This window comes from Scyliorhinus torazame, chromosome 1, assembly GCF_047496885.1.
Source record: "Scyliorhinus torazame isolate Kashiwa2021f chromosome 1, sScyTor2.1, whole genome shotgun sequence".
Classification (NCBI taxonomy): Eukaryota; Metazoa; Chordata; class Chondrichthyes; order Carcharhiniformes; family Scyliorhinidae; genus Scyliorhinus; species Scyliorhinus torazame.
This window is the reverse complement of record NC_092707.1, coordinates 10,501,797-10,523,102: the sequence shown is the minus strand read 5'-3', so window position 1 is coordinate 10,523,102 and position 21,306 is coordinate 10,501,797. Positions and strand designations below refer to the sequence as shown.

The window sequence follows — 21,306 nt, the reverse complement described above, 5'->3', positions numbered from 1 at the left end:
TCAGTTTCTGATCAATGGTAACCCCCAGGATGTTGATAGTGGGGGATTCAGCGATGGTAATGCCATTGAATGACAAGGGACGATGGTTAGATCCTGTCTTGTAAGAGATGGTCATTGCCGGGCACTTGTGTGGTGTGAATGTAACTTGCCACTTGTCAGCCCAAAGCTGGATATTGTCCAGGTCTTGTTACATTTAGTAAGAAGTCTTACAACACCAGGTTAAAGTCCAACAGGTTTGTTTCAAACACCTAGCTTTCGGAGCGCTGCTCCTTCCTCAGGTAAATGAAGAGGTTCACCTGAGGAAGGAGCAGCGCTCCGAAAGCTAGTGATTTGAAACAAACCTGTTGGACTTAAACCTGGTGTTGTAAGACTTCTTACTGTGCTCACCCCAGTCCAACGCCGGCATCTCCACATCATTGTTACGTTAGACAGGGATTACTTCATTATCTGAGGAGTCGCGAATGGTGCTGAATATTGTGCAGTCATCAGCGAACATCCCCAATTCTGACCTTATGAAGGAAGGGAGGTCATTGATGAAGCAGCTGAAGATGGTTGGGCCGAGGACACTCCCCTGAGGAACTCCTGCAGTGATGTCCTGGAGCTGAGATGATTGACCTCCAACCACCACAACCATCTTCCTTTGTGCCGGGTATGACACCAACCAGCGGAGAGTTTCCCCCTGATTCCCACTGACTCCGGTTTAGCTCGGGCTCCTTGATGCCACACTCGGTCAAATACTGTCTTGATGTCGAGGGCAGTCACTCTCACCTCACCAGTTCACAATACATGAGACTGCCAGAGTGTTTCAGAATCTAGACAAGGTGGGTGGCGCTGCTCTGCGCAAGGTAAATGGAAAGCTTACAATTATATGGGCAGCATCTTTGAAATTGTGTTAATGTAAAATGTTCACAGTTGTCCGTTCTGACCAATAGCGATAGCGCCTGATTTTAAAGCTGGACATTTTGGGTGATGGAGTCTTCCTGAGGATGGACCCAGGCAGGTGAGCCTGCGGCATTCTGGGTGACGGACGCCAATTCTTACCTTTGAAAAATACTATCTTGTGATCTGCAGTTCGCTCGTACACAGAGTCCACCCCGTCCATGTTGCTGGGCAGTCCACGCCAGAAGCGTTGGATCTCTGCTGGCTGGAGGGAAACCAAATGCCTGTTTCGCATCAGCCGCCAGAAATATTTCCCTGTTGGGAAAAGGCAAAACGTTACTTCAGGGACTTCTCCTTCCTCCTCGAAAGTGCTCCTTAAAACCGAGCTTTCTTTTGATCAAGTTGTGCTAATGTGGCTGGCTATCAAATCCAGTCCAACAATGCTCGGGCAAATCACCTTGGGACACGTTTGCTACGTTAAAGGTGCTATATGAATGCAAGTTGCTGTTGTTTATTGTCACCTCCTTCCTAACAGAACAAACAGTTTTCCGAGGCTACCCTTTCATTGACCTATTCCCCGGAATGTTACCGTGCTGTAGCGGTTAGCACTGTTGCTTCACCGCGCCAGAGTCCCAGGTTCGATTCCCGGCTTGGGTCACTGCCTGTGCGGAGTCTGCACGTTCTCCCCGTGTCTGCGTGGGTATCCTCCGGGTGCTCCGGTTTCCTCCCACAAGTCCCGAAAGACGTGCTTGTTAGGTGAATTGGATATTCTGAATTCTCCCTCTGTGTACCCGAACAGGCGCCGGAATGTGGCGACTAGGGGATTTTCACAGTACCTTAATAATAATAATCTTTATTAGTGTCACAAGTAGGCTTACATTAACACTGCAATGAAGTTACTGTGAAAATGGTCTGGTCAGACCCCATTTGGAGTATTGTGAGCAGTTTTGGGCTCCGTATATGTGCTGGCCTTGGAAAGGGTCCAGAGGAGGTTCACGAGAATGATCCCTGGAATGAAGGGCTTGTCGTATGAGGAATGGTTGGGGACTCTGGGTCTGAACTCGTTGGAGTTTAGAAGGATGAGGGGGGATCTTACTGAAACTTACAGGATACTGCGAGGCCTGGATAGAGTGGACGTGGAGAGGATGTTTCCACTTGTAGGAAAAACTAGAAGCAGAGGACGTCATCTCAGACTAAAGGGACGATCCTTTAAAACAGAGATGAGGAGGAAATTCTTCAGCCGGCGGGTGGTGAATCTGTGGAACTCTTTGCCGCAGAAGGCCGTGGAGGCCAAATCACTGAGTGTCTTTAAAACAGAGATAGATAGGGTTTTGATCAATTAGGGGATCAGGGGTTATGGGGAGAAGGCAGGAGAATGGGGATGAGAAAAATATCAGCCATGATTGAATGGCGGAGCAGACTCGATGGGCCGAATGGCCTAACTTTGCTCCTATGTCTTCTGGTCTTATGAAAGGGAGCAGGACCGCTGGCTGGGCTTCCGCAGTTATTGTCTATTCCAGCAGATGGGGCTATAAACCTAAATAGAGACACTTCTATTTGTAATTCCTGCATGGACAGCGCAATCAGAAACCTTAATGTTTAATTTCACTGTATCCAAGTCACTACAGCTACTATCTGCATTCTGCTAAATAGATCCTTATTCCAAGCTTTTTGGCAAATCATTCAGGAACAGTTTTAGTGTATTGCTTCGCCTCCAGGCTGATTGGTTGAGAATTGTGGTTGAAAATATCAGTATTGCAAAGGATATGAATCACAATCGATTTAACATCGTGACTTGGGAGCTGGCCCTTGGCAGTTGTGCTTTCTATTCCATCATAGAATCCCTACAGTGCAGAAGGAGGCCATTCTGCACATCGAGTCTGCTCAAGGATATGCTGATCGGTGGTGCAGGGAGGTTCAAATGGAGCATAAATACTAGTCTGAACCAGCTGTCCTCTTCCTGGGCGGCACATCTGATGTGATTCTATTTCATTTAATTGAGGTTTTCAAAACCTTGAAGTGCTTTGGTGGAGTAAACACTGAGAGATAAGCGGCGGCAAGGCGGCGCAGTGGTTAGCACTGCTGCCTCACACCTCCAGGGTCCCAGGTTCGATTCCGGCTTGGGTCACTGTCTGTGCGGAGTCTGCACGTTCTCCCCGTGTCTGCGTGGGTTTCCTCCGGGTGCTCCGGTTTCCTCCCACAGTCCAAAGATGTGCAGGTTAGGAGGATTGGCCGTGATAAATTGCCCCTTAGTGTCCAAAAAGGTTAGTTGGGGTTACGGGGATAGGGTGGAGGTGTGGGACTAAAGTAGGGTGCTCTCTCCAAGGGCTGGTGCAGACTCGATGGGCCGAATGGCCTCCTTCTGCACTGTAAATTCTATGATTCTATGAAATGAAAATCGCTTATTGTCACAAGTCGGCTTCAAATGAAGTTACTGTGAAAAGCCCCTAGTCGCCACATTCCGGCGCCTGTTCAGGGAGGCTGTTACGGGAATTGAACTGTGCTGCTGGCCTGCCTTGGTCTGCTTTCAAAGCCAGCGATTTAGCCCATTGTGCTAAGCCAGCCCCAGATTATGTCCAGTTGTAGGAGGTTTTTGGACAATGTCGGGCGGGGTTCTCCGTCCAGCCGGAATGGCAAACCGCAATCGGGCGGCAGCCGGAAATCCAGGTCAGTGCCGGGCGCTCAAGGGAACGGCAAGCTCCGGAGCCTCTGTAGCGGCGTGGGCATGCAAATCGTACAGTCATGGCCGTTCGCATATCATTAACGGGCCCGACGCGGTTCTCTCCGGCCTCCCGCGATGCTCTGCCCCCCCCCCCCCCCGCCAGCGGGAAGCGATGTCGCAGCGGTTCACTTGTGGTATTTAGAAATGGGAACTGGCCGCCGAGGCTGCGGAGGATGAGAGAGGAGGTAAGACGTGTGTCTAAAGGCACAACCGCGGGCTGCCAATTGTGCCGCTGGCTGGGGGTGTGGGGGGGGGGGATCTGCCAGGGCCAGGTGGAGTAGTGGGGGCCCGGCCAGGTGATGGGCCGTGCGTTGGCGGTGCCCCCCCCCCCCCCCCCCCCCCCCCAGGGACTGGGGTGTCCGGGCGTGGACAGCTGTTGCCACGGTCTGCAATGCTGCCATCTGCCTGCGGACCCCACTGACTGACCGCCGCATCCTGTAAATATGCAGCGTACAACCAGCAGTATTGGTGCCCCCCTCTCCCTGACTCCACCCCCCACCCCCACACCAGGAACACCAGACCCCAGCGGACTGATTAGCGGGACGTACTCGGTCCGGGGCAGCAGCGGCCCAGCAGATGTTGCCGTCCGTCAGTACACCCATCCGAGGAGCTGGCCCACTGCAGGGAGCAGGCGGGGGGGGTGGCAGAGCGCACCCTGAACAGCGGACGCATGCACCGTGGCCCTGCCACCCTCCCTGGCAGACCTGTGATACCAACAGCCAGCCCACCCCGAAGGAACACTGGCCGTCACCAAGCCCTGCCTGCCTATCCACCCTGCCCACAGGTAGACACCAACCGTGCGTCGCACTGAAGACCCACTGCAGCTACGGTCCGAAGAGGTGCCCAAACCCCTCGCCCAGCCCCGTCCACGGTCCCTGTCCGCATGCATGCCACTAGGCATCGCGCTGGTCAGTGGCATGCGGTGCCCCACCCACAACCAGGTGGCACCCTGCCGGTGGGATATCATGACTGATTCCAGGGATGGCAGGACTGACGTACGAGGAGAGATTGAGCCGGTTAGGATTGCTCTCGCTGGAGTTCAGAAGAAAAGGGGGGATCTCATAGAAACCCATATAATTCTAACAGGACTGGACAGGGTAGATGCAGGAAGGATGTTCCCGATGGTGGGTGTGTCCAGAACCAGGGGTCACAGTCTGAGGGTACGGGGTAGACCATTTAGGACAGAGACGAGGAGAAGGGGATCAAAGGATATGTGGAGAAAGCGGGATTAAGTTACTGAGTTGGATGATCAGCTATGATCGTAATGAATGGCAGAGCAGGCTCGATGGGCCGAATGGCTACCTCCTGCTACTATTTTCTATGTTTCTATGTTACAGCCAACCGGCCCAAAACCTAGGACTTGGCTCCTCACTCTGCAACTGGATCCTCGATTTTCTGACCAACAGACCACAATCAGTAAGAATGAACAACAACACCTCCTCCACATTAGTCCTCAACACCGGGGCCTGCAAGGCTGCGTACTTAGCCCCTACTCTACTCCCTGTACACACACGACTGCGTGGCAAAACTTGGTCCCAACTCCATCTACATGTTTGCTGACGATACGACAATAGTGGGCCGGATCTCGATTAACGACGAGTCAGAAGGCGGGAAATAGAGAACCTAGTGGAGTGGTGCAGCGACAACAATCTCTCCCTCAATGCCAGCAAAACTAAAGAGCTGATCATTGACTTCAGGAAGCAAAGTACTGTACACACCCCTGCCAGCATCAACGGGGCCGAGGTGGAGATGGTTAGTGTGGTGGTATGTACACGTGTCGACAGGCTATTGGTGGAGGGATGCCAGGTCCTGATAGGATCTGCCACCTACTGGACTCCACCCAGAAATGCCGGTATAAGAACCCAGTTTTTCCCTCAATTTCCCTCAGCAGCTGCATTCTGTAACCACGCTGCTGGGGATAAAGTTCTGCTTAATAAAGCCTTCAATTGACATTACCTCAACCTGCCTCGCGTCATATTGACGGTGCTACAGTTAGCAGTTTCAAATTCCTAGGGGTGCACATCTCCAAAAATCTGTCCTGGTCCACCCACGTCGACGCTACCACCAAGAAAGCACAACAGCGCCTATACTTCCTCAGGAAACTAAGGAAATTCGGCATGTCCACATTAACCCTTACCAACTTTTACAGATGCACCATAGAAAGCATCCTATCGGGCTGCATCACAGCCTGGTACGGCAACTGCTCGGCCCAGGACCGCAAGAAACTTCAGAGAGTCGTGAACACCGCCCAGTCCATCACACGAACCTGCCTCCCATCCATTGACTCCATCTACACCTCCCGCTGCCTGGGGAAAGCGGGCGGCATAATCAAAGATCCCTCCCACCCGGGTTATTCTCTCTTCCAACTTCTTCCATCGGGCAGGAGATACAGAAGTCTGAGAACACACACGAACAGACTCAAAAACAGCTTCTTCCCCACTGTCACCAGACTCCTAAATGACCCTCTTGTGGACTGACCTCATTAGCACTACACCCTGTATGCTTCATCCGATGCCAGTGCTTATGTAGTTACATTGTATATGTTGTGTTACCCTATTATGTATTTTCTTTTATTCCCTTTTCTTCTCATGTACTTAATGATCTGTTGAGCTGCTCGCAGAAAAATACTTTTCACTGTACCTCGGTACACGTGACAATAAACAAATCCAATCCAATCCAATCCAATCCAACCTTTACCCCATGAGGACAGAGGGCCGAGGCAGTTTGGAACATTAGTAAACATGTGTTTATAATTGTGACAACATCCGTGCCCTAGTCCCTAACCTGTGTGCTGCACCCGTGACAATTTAACTGGTGTCTACCTTTTTTTAACCTTAGAGCCCTCATGCTCCTTCTCGGCGATGCCCGAGGCGGGGGCTGAGGTGGGGGTGGCCTGCTGCCCGCCCTCCCGAGGCGGGGGCTGAGGTGGAGGTGGCCTGCTGCCCGCCCTGTCACCTGCGTCCCTTTTGGTGGCCGTCCTCTGGAGCGACCAGACCTGGATAAGTGTGGCAGTCTTCTGGGTGTCACAGGTGGCGTGGTGCTACCCTGCTCTTCCCGCTGCCCATCGCATGTGCCAGGGTGTTCTGGCGCCCCTTCCTGCGGGTGTCACCGGCATGGGCCCCATCACCTCCTCCTCCCTCGGGGTGCCCGATGAACCCTTGGTTACTCCATGGGACAGGGGCGTGGCCAGAGTGAGCTCGGGGCTCCCACCTGCTGCAGTCAGTCCTGGGGGCCCCCTCTGCGTCTCGACCGGGGTCTCAATGCTCCCAGCCATGGAGCACAGGGACTGTGCCATGTCCCTCTGGCACTGTGCCATGTCCCTCTGGCACTGTGCCATGTCCCTCTGGGACTGTGCCTTGCTCCTCTGGGACTGTGCCATGTCCCTCTGGGACTGTGCCTTGTTTCTCTGGGGCTATGCCATGCCCCTCTGGGACTGTGCCATGCTCCTCTGGGACTGTGCCTTGCTCCTCTGGGACTGTGCCTTGCTCCTCTGGGACTGTGCCTTGCTCCTCTGGGACTGTGCCTTGCTCCTCTGGGACTGTGCCTTGCTCCTCTGGGACTGTGCCTTGCTCCTCTAGGACTGTGCCTTGCTCCTCTGGGACTGTGCCTTGCTCCTCTGGGACTGTGCCTTGCTCCTCTGGGACTGTGCCTTGCTCCTCTGGGACTGTGCCTTGCTCCTCTGGGACTGTGCCTTGCTCCTCTGGGACTGTGCCTTGCTCCTCTGGGACTGTGACTTGCTCCTCTGGGACCGTGCCTTGCTCCTCTGGGGCTGTGCCATGTCCCTCTGGGACTGTGCCTTGCTCCTCTGGGACTGTGCCTTGCTCCTCTGGGACTGTGCCTTGCTCCTCTGGGACTGTGCCTTGCTCCTCTGGGACTGTGCCTTGCTCCTCTGGGACTGTGCCTTGCTCCTCTGGGACTGTGCCATGCCCCTCTGGACCTGTGCCATGCTCCTCTGGGACTGTGCCTTGCTCCTCTGGGACTGTGCCTTGTTTCTCTGGGACTGTGCCTTGCCCCTCTGGGACTGTGCCATGCTCCTCTGGGACTGTGCCTTGCTCCTCTGGGGCTGTGCCATGCCACTCTGGGCCTGTGCCATGCTCCTCTGGGACTGTGCCTTGCTCCTCTGGGACTGTGCCTTGCTCCTCTGGGACTGTGCCTTGCTCCTCTGGGACTGTGCCATGCTCCTCTGGGACTGAGCCATGCTCCTATGGGGCTGTGCCTTGCTCCTCTGGGACTGTGCCATGTCCCTCTGGGGCTGTGCCATGCCCCTCTGGGACTGTGCCATGCTCCTCTGGGACAGAGCCATGCTCCTCTGGGACTGTGCCTTGCTCCTCTGGGACTGTGCCTTGTTTCTCTGGGACTGTGCCTTGCTCCTCTGGGACTGTGCCTTGTTTCTCTGGGACTGTGCCATGTCCCTCTGGGACTGTGCCATACTCCTCTGGGACTGTGCCATGTCCCTCTGGGACTGTGCCTTGCCCCTCTGGGACTGTGCCTTGTTTCTCTGGGACTGTGCCATGTCCCTCTGGGACTGTGCCATGTCCCTCTGGGACTGTGCCTGGCTCCTCTGGGACTGTGCCATGACCCTCTGGGACTGTGCCATGCCCCTCTGGGACTGTGCCTTGCCCCTCTGGGACTGTGCCATGCTCCTCTGGGACTGAGCCATGCTCCTCTGGGACTGTGCCTTGCTCCTCTGGGACTGTGCCTTGTTTCTCTGGGACTGTGCCTTGCTCCTCTGGGACTGTGCCTTGTTTCTCTGGGACTGTGCCATACTCCTCTGGGACTGTGCCATACTCCTCTGGGACTGTGCCATGTCCCTCTGGGACTGTGCCTTGCTCCTCTGGGACTGTGCCTTGTTTCTCTGGGACTGTGCCATGTCCCTCTGGGACTGTGCCATACTCCTCTGGGACTGTGCCATGTCCCTCTGGGACTGTGCCTTGCCCCTCTGGGACTGTGCCTTGTTTCTCTGGGACTGTGCCATGTCCCTCTGGGACTGTGCCATGCTCCTCTGGGACTGTGCCATGTCCCTCTGGGACTGTGCCTGGCTGCTCTGGGACTGTGCCTTGCTCCTCTGGGACTGTGCCATGACATCTGGGACTGTGCCATGCTCCTCTGGGGCTGTGCCTTGCTCCTCTGGGGCTGTGCCTTGCTCCTCTGGGGCTGTGCCTTGCTCCTCTGGGGCTGTGCCATGCCCCTCTGGGGCTGTGCCATGCCCCGTTGGGACTGTGCCATGCTCCTCTGGGACTGAGCCATGCTCCTCTGGGACTGTGCCTTGTTTCTCTGGGACTGTGCCTTGCTCCTCTGGGACTGTGCCATGTCCCTCTGGGACTGTGCCATACTCCTCTGGGACTGTGCCATGTCCCTCTGGGACTGTGCCTTGCCCCTCTGGGACTGTGCCTTGTTTCTCTGGGACTGTGCCATGTCCCTCTGGGACTGTGCCATGCTCCTCTGGGACTGTGCCATGTCCCTCTGGGACTGTGCCATGCTCCTCTGGGACTGTGCCTTGCTCCTCTGGGACTGTGCCATGTCCCTCTGGGCCTCTGCCTTGTCAGCCAGGCCAATGTGCGTGAAGCCCGCAGCCATGGCCAGTTGTGATTGTTGCAGCGCTCCAGAGCGTGGCCCAATGTCCATGTGGCCCTGGTACATGGCTGCCTGGTACATGGCTGCCTGGTACATGGCTGCCTGGTACATGGCTGCCTGGTACATGGCTGCCTGGTACATGGCTGCCTGGTACATCGCCGCCCTGTTTCCTTTTCAATGTTTGTATCGGGTTTTTGATATACAAAACGAGTTTGAATATGGACAGAAAGAGAAAATGCTGGAAAATCTCAGCAGGTCTGGCAGCATCTGTAGGGAGAGAAAAGAGCGAACGTTTCGAGTCCGATGACTCTTTGTCAAAGCTAACAGAGAAAGTGGGAAATATTTATACTGTGGAGTGAGAATGAAAGATGAGTCATAGCCACAGAAACCCAGGGGAAACCGGGTGCTAATGGCCACAGAAACCAGGGGGAAAGAGTGTTATTGGCCACAGAAACCAGGGGGAAAGAGTGCTAATGGCAGTCCCCAGAGAGAACAAAAGATGTGAAAGGCCAAACTGCAGAGAAACTAACATCAGAGGGTGAACTGTAGATGTGGGGGAGGGGAAGGGGGAAGCAAAGAGGTGAAAGGTTAAGGAAAGGTGGATAAGATGGGGGGGGGGGGTTAAATATATATTAAGAAAGAAAGAAATGGTAAAAGACAGTTAAAATGAAATGGGATGGAAACAAATGGGTCGAGGTGGGGTAGAGCTGATCATCTGAAGTTGTTCAATTCGATGTTGAGACCGGAAGGCTTTAGCGTGCCTAACCGGAAGATGAGATGTTGTTCCTCCAGTTTGCGTTGAGCTTCACTGGAACATTGCAGCAGGCCAAGAACAGATATGTGGGCCTGGGAGCAGGGTCTTGTGTTAAAACGGCAAGCAACGGGAAGGTCAGGGTCCTGAATGCGCACAGACCGAAGATGCTCAGCAAAGCGATCACCCAGTCTGCGTTTGGTCTCTCCGATATAGACTATCGGACAAACAGTAGGAGACAATAGGTGGAAATAAAAACTAAAACTAAAACAATTTACACATCGGCGGTTTCAATTATTAACATACATCATAGTTTTTTTTCATCTTCCATTATTTACTGTGGTGGGTGTGGTTGCCTGCGTTTCGCTCCTTAACAGTTTTCTCTTTTGTTTCATCCCCTTGGTTCAGATTGTTGGCCCCTCCCCCATTGTTTCTGACTCTTCTTTTGTTGGGCATGGTTGGGTTCCATTTTTCCCTGTCCCCCCCCCCCCCCCCCCCCACTCCCCTCCGCCTTCCCCCTCCTTCCTTGCTGTGTCATGGCTACCCCCTGTTTAGCTGTTGGCTACAAATAGGTCTTGGAATAACCGTGTGAATGGCTCCCACGTTTTGTGGCAACGTTCCTCCGACCCTCGGAGGGGGAAGTTGATTTTCTCCATTTGGAGAGATTCCGAGAGGTCGGACAGCTTTGGGCGATGCTGCTGACCGGTGGCCAAACAGGATTCTCTGGCAGGCGATCAGGGAGGCAAAGGCAAGGGTGTCCGCCCTCCTCCCATGAAGAGATCTGGCTTGTCTGATACCCCGAAGACCGCCACTCTCAGGCATGGCTCCACCCTCATCCCCGCCACCTTGGACATTGCCTCGAAGAAGGCTGTCCAGTACCCAGCAAGTCTGCGGGCAAGACCAGAACATGTGGGCGTGGTTGGCCGGTCCTCCTTGGCACCGTTCACATTTATCCCCCACCTCCGGGAAGAACCTACTCATTCGAGTTAAGTGGACTCTGTGCACCACTTTCAGCTGCATTAGGCTTAGCCTTGCCCACGAGGAGTTGACCCTGTGCGGTTCTTCGCTCCAGAGACCCCACCCTATTTCAAACCCCAAGTCCTTCTCCCACTTCTCCCTCGTCTTGTCCAGTGGGTGTTGGACCCCCTGAGCAGTTGCCCGGACACATCCCCACAGTTCTCTTTCCCAAAGGTCTCCGCGCCCAACAGGTCCTCTAGCAGTGACTGTCATGGTGATCGTGGGTATGTCCTTGTTTCTCTTCGTCGGAAGGTTTTGAGTTGCGGGTACTTAAATTTGTTCACCCCCCCCCCGCCCCCCCGTCAGTTGGAATCTTTCCGTCAGCTCTTTGAGCGTTGTTAACCTGTTGTTGGTGTGAAAGTCCCTAATTGTCAGCGTCCCCCTGTCCAATCTCCACCTTTTCAAGGACGCGACCATGGTCGCTGGCATGAACCTGCGGTTGTGGCAGATGGGGGCTTTGTCGGACATTTTGGTTCGTCCAAAACGCTGCCACAGTTGGTTCCATGACCGAGTGTTGCTACCACCACCGGGCAGGGTCAGTGCTGTCGTAAATCTTTTGCAGAAGTCCATCGGGAAACCGCCTGGTCCCACCCCCATCCCCACCTACATGGAGCTGATACTCGCCATGACTTTTCCCAGTTCCAGCGGTGCTTCCAGGCCCTGTCTCCTATCCTCCCCCACGACTGGCATGTCCAGTCCATCGAGGAACAGATTTATCCCCAAGTCCCCTGCTGGGGCTCTGAGGTGTACAGTCCCCGGTAGGAAGTCTCGAATGCCTTGTTGACCTTTTCCGACTCTGCTACTAATTTGTCTTTGCTATCCCTAGTCTGGGCTATTTCCCTCGTGGCTGCCTGCTTTCTCAGCTGGTGTGCCAGCAGGCTGCTGGATTTCTCTCCATGTTCTTACAGGGTCCCCCATGCCTGGCGGAGTTGGTGCACTGCTTTCCCATGGAGAGCAGGTCATAGTCCATCTGTAGCTTTTTCCTCTCCGGCAGGATCTCAACGGCCGGGGCCTCGGAGTATCACCAGTCTAGCTCCAGTATGGAGTCAACTAGCTGTTGCCTAGCCGCCCTATCTCCCATGCCTTGTAGGCTATAATTTCACCCTGATCACAGCCTTCAGCGCCTCCCGGATCGTTGAGGGTGAGACCTCCGCATTCTGGTTCTCAGTAATATACTCGTCTATAATAGCCGCTCTGTTATGTCCTCAGCCACTGTCCGCACAGAGTGCCCTTGGCTGTGGGCATCTTGACCCATGGCCGATATCATCGCACCCAAGTCCTCCACCGCGGCCGCCACCTGTGCAGCGTTGGCCTGGGTAACACAATGGGCCGATTCCCCCCTGTTCAGTGTTGTAAGGATTTCCCGGAAATTGGGAAAGGCTGGTAGCGGGCAGGAGAAGTGGCATTAAAGGCTGCCGACAGCACCGGGCTTCACGCTGTTCACTCCTCATGCCCACAGAAACGGATTTTCTGCTGGGAGGGGACGGCTCAGGCAGAGGGGCCTGATAGCGACAGGTTAATGGATGCAAATGGCGCTCCTGATGTTGAATGTTGGGAAACGCGCCCAGTCACTGATGGGGTGAGGGGACATCGCCTCAGGTGTTTATGTAAAATGTGATTTGGGTGTTGTCGTGACATTGTCCACTCCCGTCGCCAGACCCACACAGCAGGGCCGGGGGATGGAAACCCTAGCCCCTGTGATTCTATGAAGTTAGAAAATTGGGAATGTAAATAAGACATAAGATAAAATTTATTTATTTATTTATAAATTTAGGGTACCCAATTCATTTTTTCCAATTCAGGGGCAATTTAGCGTGGCCAATCCACCTACCCTGCACATCTTTGGGTTGTGGGGGCGACACCCACGCAGACACGGGGAGAATGTGCAAACTCCACATGGACAGTGACCCAGGGCCAGGATCGAACCTGGGACCTCGGCGCCGTGAGGCAGCGGTGCTAACCACTGCGCCACCGTGCTGCCCAGGCACTGCAGTTATCATTTCTTTATCTTCACTGCGAGGTCGAATGGAGCCAAGTTTGATTTTATTTTAATCTCCAACATCAATAATCCTTCAGCTGTATCGCTGGGAGCAGGCTGGCAGGGTCTTGTATTGTCAGATTCTATCTTACAACATGGGGGCCCCCTCCGCCTCCAGTCCAACGCTGGTAATTACAGACAAATACAATCTGAGTACAATCTCATTGTTGCGCAGTTAAAATCATGACCCTTCCATTGTTGCGTAAATATTTGTATAAATCGGTAAGGGGAGTTGGAGACGGACGCTTGCTGTCACAGTTTGAGAAAAGTAAATTATACTTTGATGGCTAATGCAACGCAGTCTCTCCCTGAGCATTTTGAAAAGGCATTTGCTATGTTGCAGCTGCAGCTTTTCTGATTCAATGTGCTGGTAACGAGCCCAGGCATGATGGTGGTCTCACACTGTGAGACAATACCGCACAGAGCAAGAAAGAAATACGTGTCTCCCTCACCATCGCTGCCACCAGCTGTTCCTCTGATGATTTCAAATCTTTTGCCTCAAAGTAGCTCTACACGCTCATTCATCGAGAGAGCGGCTTCACCACTCAGATTTGCCTTTTGCAAGTTGGAGTTCATTCCCCTATGTTATGGGCGAGGCGTTTTCAGAACCCCAAAATGTATCATGGAGTTCAACCAACCTCTCCCTTTAATGGATTGCTGCTTTTCCTAGCACACGGCTTGTTCTCTAGGTGTGGGATTACAATTATGGACACGTGGGTTTTTAAACACAAAACAATGTTTATTCCATGAACTCAACTTAACATCTTAAATAAACATTGGATCTCTTAACACCCCTTACTTCAAAGATAACTCAGAAAATATTGCAACAGTAAATAATTCCTTAAAATGTTCCTTCAAACTTCCAAGAGACTTAACATCTTTAAACAGAATCACATCAGGTTAAAGGCTTTACTATTATGAGTTTAAATCACCCTAATGATCCAGAGATAGTCTTTCATGGCAGAGATCCAGCTCACTGCAAACACAGACACTGCCCAAGCTCTTTTCAAACTCCAAACTGCAGCTCTCTGGAAACACACAGACACACACAAGCTGCTTTTCCAAACTGCAAAACTAAACTGCAAAATGGCTGACCTGACCTCAGCTCAACCCACTCTCTGACAGCACTGTTTTCTTAAAGGTGCATTGCTTAAACATTCATGTCTTAAAGGTACTCTCCCATGACACCTAATCCCCACCACACAACTTAGTTTGAAGCGGAGGTTAAAGTTACATTTGTTTGATCTGTTGATTTGTGTGGACCTCCACGAGTTTGCTCCTCAGGAGCTCCAGTGATTACTCAATATTCCTACTGCTCACATCTCCCACTGCAGCACATTCAGGGATTTCAATAACTGTTGTCTCAGTGACTAGAACTGGACACAGTGCTTGAGGTGAAGACTGACCAGAACTGGACACAGTGCGCTAGTTAAATTTGACCAAACAGATAGGGGAGGAGAATGGACTGTTCACCAATATCCAGAAATTTAATTTAATTTAAATTTAAATAGCTTATTGTCACAAGTAGGCTTCAATGAAGTTACTGTAAAAAGCCCCTAGTCGCCACATTCCGGCGCCTGTTCGGGGAGGCCGGTACGGGAATTGAACCCGCGCTGCTGGCCTTTTTCTGCATCACAAGCCAGCTGTTTAGCCCACTGTGCTAAATTCAAAACTTTTAAAAACAAATAAATCGCTTATTGTCACAAGTAGGCTTCAAATGAAGTTACTGTGAAAAGCCCCTAGTCGCCACATTCCGGCGCCTGTTCGGGGAGGCTGTTACGGGAATCACGGTAGCCAGGAGATAGGGAAATCATTGCTCAGGGGTTATTGTAAGATGTGGAATATCCCTATTGGGTCAGCATACTTGCCGATCAATTTCACAGCAAGCTGGAGGTAGATACGGAATTAAAATCCTTACCTTTGAAGAAGAAAGCTTCTCCCCTGATCTGAGCTACAGCATCAAAGTTGGTATTGCACCTGTCAGCAACGTCTGTTCTGGGTCTGTGGGAGGAGGGAATTTGATCAGAATTCTATCTCATCTCCAACATACGCCCACCCGTAACTGTGCAGGACTCCACAATAGATTCACCTTTCATTCAAACCCGATGTGATATAGAATTTTCATAGAATTTACAGTACAGAAGGAGGCCATTCGGCCCATCGAGTCTGCACCAGCTCTTGGAAAGAGCACATCGCTTAAGCCCACGCCTCCACCCTATTCCTATAACCCTGTCACCAGGTAGCCCCACCCAACCTTTTCAGACACTAAGGGCAATTTAGCATTGTCAATCCACCTAACCTTCACATCTTTGGAGTGTGGGAGGAAACCTGAGCACCCGGAGGAAACCCACGCAGACACGGGGAGAACGTGCAGACTCCACACAGACAGTGACCCAAGCCGGGAATCGAACCTGGGACCCTGGAGCTGTGAAGCAACAGTGCTAGGGTTTGATTTTTTGGGATCACCAGGGTGTGATTGCCCTCTCTGTTGTAGGGTCAATACTTGCTGTGGTGCGATTAAGCCCTGAACTGTCCACCTAAGGGCCTCAGGTGGCATTGGGGCCATACACAAGCCTTCCTACCTCAGGCTTAATCAGGCCAGAGGCGGGAAGGAGGGTCACCCACATCCTTCCCATCGCCCACCCTCTGGCCACCCCCCCCCCCCCACCAGTCCTTGCAGAAGCCCCCCCCCTCACGCCCTAGCCAGCGGCACGGATCCCGGACGAGAGTGTCGGCGCTGGACACAGTCCACAGCCGCCATGCCGGACTCCCGCACGGCTGAGACCACACGTGTCCCGCACCGTCGGGAACTCGGCCCATCGTGGGCGGAGCTTCGCGGGAGGGCCGGCCAATGGCGCGCGGCACAATGATGCAGTTTGGAATGGGCGGAGCATGGCTGACTGGCGTTAAACGGCGCCCGCGCCGTAGCCCATTCTCCGCCCGATCACCAAACACGATTTTGGCGTTAGGCAACGGAGGATCCCGCCCACCATGTTTCACTTCGCGGGTCGCAAACAACACAAAAAAAATGCATAAAACAAAGGGTGCTACGGCTATTCCTTCGATAGCATCTTTCAAACCCTCTACCGTCTACAAGGACAAGGGCCGCAGACACAAGGGAACATCGCCACCTGGAGGTCCCCCTCCAGATCACCCACCACCCCGACTTGGAAACATATCACCCCTTCCTTCACTGTCGCTGAGGCAACATCCTGGAACTCCCTCCCTAACAGCACAGTGGGTGGACCTACACCTGAGTGACTGCAGCGATGGTTCAAGGAGCCAGTTCACCACCGCCTTCTCAAGGGGCAAGTATGGATGGGCAACAAATGCTGGCCTGGCCCGCGAGGCCCACACCCCATAGACACAGAGATGGGCAGCACGGTAGCATAGTGGTTAGCACAATTGCTTCACAGCTCCAGGGTCCCAGGTTCGATTCCGGCTTGGGTCACTGTCTGTGCGGAGTCTGCACATCCTCCCCGTGTGTGCGTGGGTTTCCTCCGGGTGCTCCGGTTTCCTCCCACAGTCCAAAGATGTGCAGGTTAGGTGGATTGGCCATGATAAATTGCCCGTAGTGTCCAAAATTGCCCTTAGTGTTGGGTGGGGTTAGTGGGCTATGGGGATAGGGTGGAGGTGTTGACTTTGGGTAGGGTGCTCTTTCCAAGAGCCGGTGCAGACTCGATGGGCCGAATGGCCTCCTTCTGCACTGTAAATTCTATGATAATACCCCACTGAGATAATGTGAGGGGGTGATATTTGGCGCAGGCTGGAAACAGAATAGCTGACGCTTCGCTATCTCTGTCATTAGTTTGAGTCAATGGAGTGGCCCATCTCTCAAAAAGCAACTTGGGATTGATTAAATCAGTGATTAGAAAGTATCAGAGCAAGAAGCACTATGTTCACTGCTATCAAACCTCAGTGTCCCTGCAGTAATAATAGAATAATAGAATAACAGATAGGAGATTTTGTGGGAGCGTGAGAGACTCGCGTTTGGTATGTTGCCTCCCAGGTGCAAGGGTACGTGATGTCTCGGATCGTGTTTTCCGGGTCCTTAGGGGGGAGGGGGAGCAGCCCCAAGTCGTGGTCCACATTGGCACTAACGACATAGGTAGGAAAGGGGACAAGGATGTCAGGCAGGCTTTCAGGGAGCTAGGATGGAAGCTCAGAACTAGAACAAACAGAGATGTTATCTCTGGGTTGTTGCCCGTGCCACGTGATAGTGAGATGAGGAATAGGGAGAGAGAGCATTTAAACACGTGGCTACAGGGATGGTGCAGGCGGGAGGGATTCAGATTTTTGGATAACTGGGGCTCGTTCTGGGGAAGGTGGGACCTCTACAGACAGGATGGTCTACATCTGAACCTGAGGGGCACAAATATCCTGGGGGGGAGATTTGTTAGTGCTCTTTGGGGGGGTTTAAACTAATGCAGTAGGGGCATGGGAACCTGGATTGTAGTTTTAGGGTAAGGGAGGATGAGAGTATAGAGGTCAGGAGCACAGATTTGACGTCGCAGGAGGGGGCCAGTGTTCAGGTAGGTGGTTTGAAGTGTGTCTACTTCAATGCCAGGAGTATACGAAACAAGGTAGGGGAACTGGCAGCATGGGTTGGTACCTGGGACTTCGATGTTGTGGCCATTTCGGAGACATGGATAGAGCAGGGACAGGAATGGATGTTGCAGGTTCCGGGGTTTAGGTGTTTTAGTAAGCTCAGAGAAGGAGGCAAAAGAGGGGGAGGTGTGGCGCTGCTAGTCAAGAGCAGTATTACGGTGGCGGAGAGGATGCTAGATGGGGACTCTTCTTCCGAGGTAGTATGGGCTGAAGTTAGAAACAGGAAAGGAGAGGTCACCCTGTTGGGAGTTTTTTATAGGCCTCCTAATAGTTCTAGGGATGTAGAGGAAAGGATGGCGAAGATGATTCTGGATATGAGTGAAAGTAACAGGGTAGTTATTATGGGAGACTTTAACTTTCCAAATATTGACTGGAAAAGATATAGTTCGAGTACAATAGATGGGTCATTTTTTGTACAGTGTGTGCAGGAGGGTTTCCTGAAACAATATGTTGACAGGCCAACAAGAGGCGAGGCCATGTTGGATTTGGTTTTGGGTAATGAACCAGGCCAGGTGTTGGATTTGGAGGTAGGAGAGCACTTTGGGGACAGTGACCACAATTCGGCGACGTTTACGTTAATGATGGAAAGGGATAAGTATACACCGCAGGGCAAGAGTTATAGCTGGGGGAAGGGCAATTATGATGCCATTAGACGTGACTTGGGGGGGGTAAGGTGGAGAAGTAGGCTGCAAGTGTTGGGCACACTGGATAAGTGGGGCTTGTTCAAGGATCAGCTACTGCGTGTTCTTGATAAGTATGTACCGGTCAGACAGGGAGGAAGGCGTCGAGCGAGGGAACCGTGGTTTACCAAGGAAGTGGAATCTCTTGTTAAGAGGAAGAAGGAGGCCTATGTGAAGATGAGGTGTGAAGTTTCGGTTGGGGCGATGGATAGTTACAAGGTAGCGAGGAAGGATCTAAAGAGAGAGCTAAGACGAGCAAGGAGGGGACATGAGAAGTATTTGGCAGGAAGGATCAAGGAAAACCCAAACGCTTTCTATAGGTATGTCAGGAATAAGCGAATGACTAGGGAAAGAGTAGGACCAGTCAAGGACAGGGATGGGAAATTGTGTGTGGAGTCTGAAGAGATAGGCGAGATACTAAATGAATATTTTTCGTCAGTATTCACTCAGGAAAAAGATAATGTTGTGGAGGAGAATGCTGAGCCCCAGGCTAATAGAATAGATGGCATTGAGGTACGTAGGGAAGAGGTGTTGGCAATTCTGGACAGGCTGAAAATAGATAAGTCCCCGGGACCTGATGGGATTTATCCTAGGATTCTCTGGGAGGCCAGGGAAGAGATTGCTGGACCTTTGGCTTTGATTTTTATGTCATCATTGGCTACAGGAATAGTGCCAGAGGACTGGAGGACAGCAAATGTGGTCCCTTTGTTCAAAAAGGGGAGCAGAGACAACCCCGGCAACTATAGACCGGTGAGCCTCACGTCTGTAGTGGGTAAAGTCTTGGAGGGGATTATAAGAGACAAGATTTATAATCATCTAGATAGGAATAATATGATCAGGGATAGTCAGCATGGCTTTGTGAAGGGTAGGTCATGCCTCACAAACCTTATTGAGTTCTTTGAAAAGGTGACTGAACAGGTAGACGAGGGTAGAGCAGTTGATGTGGTGTATATGGATTTCAGCAAAGCGTTTGATAAGGTTCCCCACGGTAGGCTATTGCAAAAAATACGGAGGCTGGGGATTGAGGGTGATTTAGAGATGTGGATCAGAAATTGGCTAGCTGAAAGAAGACAGAGGGTGGTGGTTGATGGGATATGTTCAGAATGGAGTACAGTCACAAGTGGAGTACCACAAGGATCTGTTCTGGGGCCGTTGCTGTTTGTCATTTTTATCAATGACCTAGAGGAAGGCGCAGAAGGGTGGGTGAGTAAATTTGCAGACGATACTAAAGTCGGTGGTGTTTAAAAGTTTATTGGATAAGCATATGGATGATAATGGCATAGTGTAGGTTAGATGGCTTTTGTTTCGGTGCAACATCGTGGGCCGAAGGGCCTGTACTGCGCTGTATTGTTCTATGTAATCCAAATATCTGACAGGATAAGAGAGAGTCTGTCCACTCAGCTACTTCTCCCGGCAGAGGAGACGAGTGACTGGGGAAGAGAACTCTTTCCCATTCCACCGACAACCACATTCCGAGGACGCATTTTTCAAAAAGGCAGAAGGTGGTTCCTCTGGGGGTAAAGTTGGTTCCGCAGTTGATCGCCTCTCGCGGTGCGGTTGGCTACACGGAGGGAGGTGTCCAAAGATGTGCGGGATCGGTGGACTGGGCCACGCTAAATTGCCCCTTGGTGTCCAAAACGGTGAGGTGGGGTTCCGGGGATAGGGTGGAGGCGCGGGGCTTAAGCAGGGTGCTCTTTCCAAGGGCTGGTGCAGACTCGATGGGCCGAATGGCCTCCTTCTGCACTGTAAATCCTCCGATTCTATGTGGGAAGATGGGAAATGATTGGCTAAATTGCCCCCCCTCCCACCGTACTCACCGGGCAGTTGGCCGTCTTGCTGGAGGCGCTGGGAGCACTGGGTGATCTGATGAATTGCCCATTTGGGGTTGGCTGCTGGGAAACAGCATCAACTCTCTGACACCTTGGAGAGAAAGACAAAGGAAAGAGAGTGAGAAAATAAAACCCCAGCCAGCCTCGATGCCGACTGAAATCGAATTAAATAAAAAGCTTTGAGAGTGCGGTCACGTAGAGTCTCCTCTAACAGGCTTTGATTTCATCCCCCTGGTTAATTTGAATGGTTTAGAGCCATCAGGAGCTTCAAGAATCTACAAATGTAATCGTTCAGCCCCAGCGTAAAGGTGGTCAGTTTCTCAGCTAGCTCTGAACAATCTCCTTCATTCCCCACATGTATTAAATCAACGAGTGACATTTCTAATTAGCAATATTCTTTCCAGTTCACTGAATATTCCATTTACTCTTTTACGTCCAGGGAATTTATTACAGCTCTCAGTATCAGCTTGTAGTTTCCCGAGGAAACACCAGAGAGCTACACGGCGTGAGTTTCCTGCGAGTCGGTGAAACAATCCAACACAACGCATTTACCATCCTTCAGAAAGCACTTCAACCTTTTGTGAACAATTTCATGGCACAATTTGTTTGTGTTTGAGGCTCAAAGGTGCTGGGTACAGCTCCCAAATCCAGGGGCTTGAGTTTGCCACCTTTTGCTCTTGAACATAGAGCATTTTCTATTTAGCTCAGTTGGTTGGGCAGCTGGCTTGTGATTCAGGTCAGTAGCAAGGGTTCGATTCCTGTAGTGGCTGAAGTTATTCATTTTTTCTTTCTTTTTCAAAATAAATTTAGAGTACCCAATTCATTTTTTCCAATTAAGGGGCAATTTAGCGTGGCCAATCCACCTACCCTGCGCATCTTTGGGTTGTGGGGGCGAAACCCACGCAGACACGGGGAGAATGTGCAAACTCCACACAGACAGTGACCCAGAGCCAGGATCGAACCCGGGACCTCGGCGCCGTGAGGCAGCAGTGCTAACCCACTGCGCCACCGTGCTGCCCCACGATTTTAAAATTCCTCACCTTGTTTTCACAGTGCTCGTTGGCTTTTGCCCCCTTCCCATCTCTGTAATCTCCTTCAGCCCTGTACCCCTCGGAGATCACTCCGGCCTCTTGAGCATCCGGGATTTCAAACTCCGCACTCTGGCAGCCACACCCCTCAGCTGCCTGGGGGCTTGAACTCTGGAATTC

General features: G+C 52.2%; 1 protein-coding gene across 2 annotated transcripts in view; it reads right to left on the bottom strand.

Moving 5' to 3' along the window:
* Positions 1-21,306, bottom strand: part of mmp17a (matrix metallopeptidase 17a) — a 125,897-nt gene that overhangs the window by 9,336 nt on the left and 95,255 nt on the right. For both annotated transcript variants that reach the window (XM_072518452.1, XM_072518531.1), the window contains 3 exons: positions 20,087-20,189; positions 14,900-14,982; positions 1,042-1,194 (listed from right to left, as the gene is read on the bottom strand). In XM_072518452.1, the coding sequence (XP_072374553.1) occupies positions 1,042-1,194; positions 14,900-14,982; positions 20,087-20,189 (339 nt within the window). The remainder of the gene's footprint in view (positions 1-1,041; positions 1,195-14,899; positions 14,983-20,086; positions 20,190-21,306) is intronic.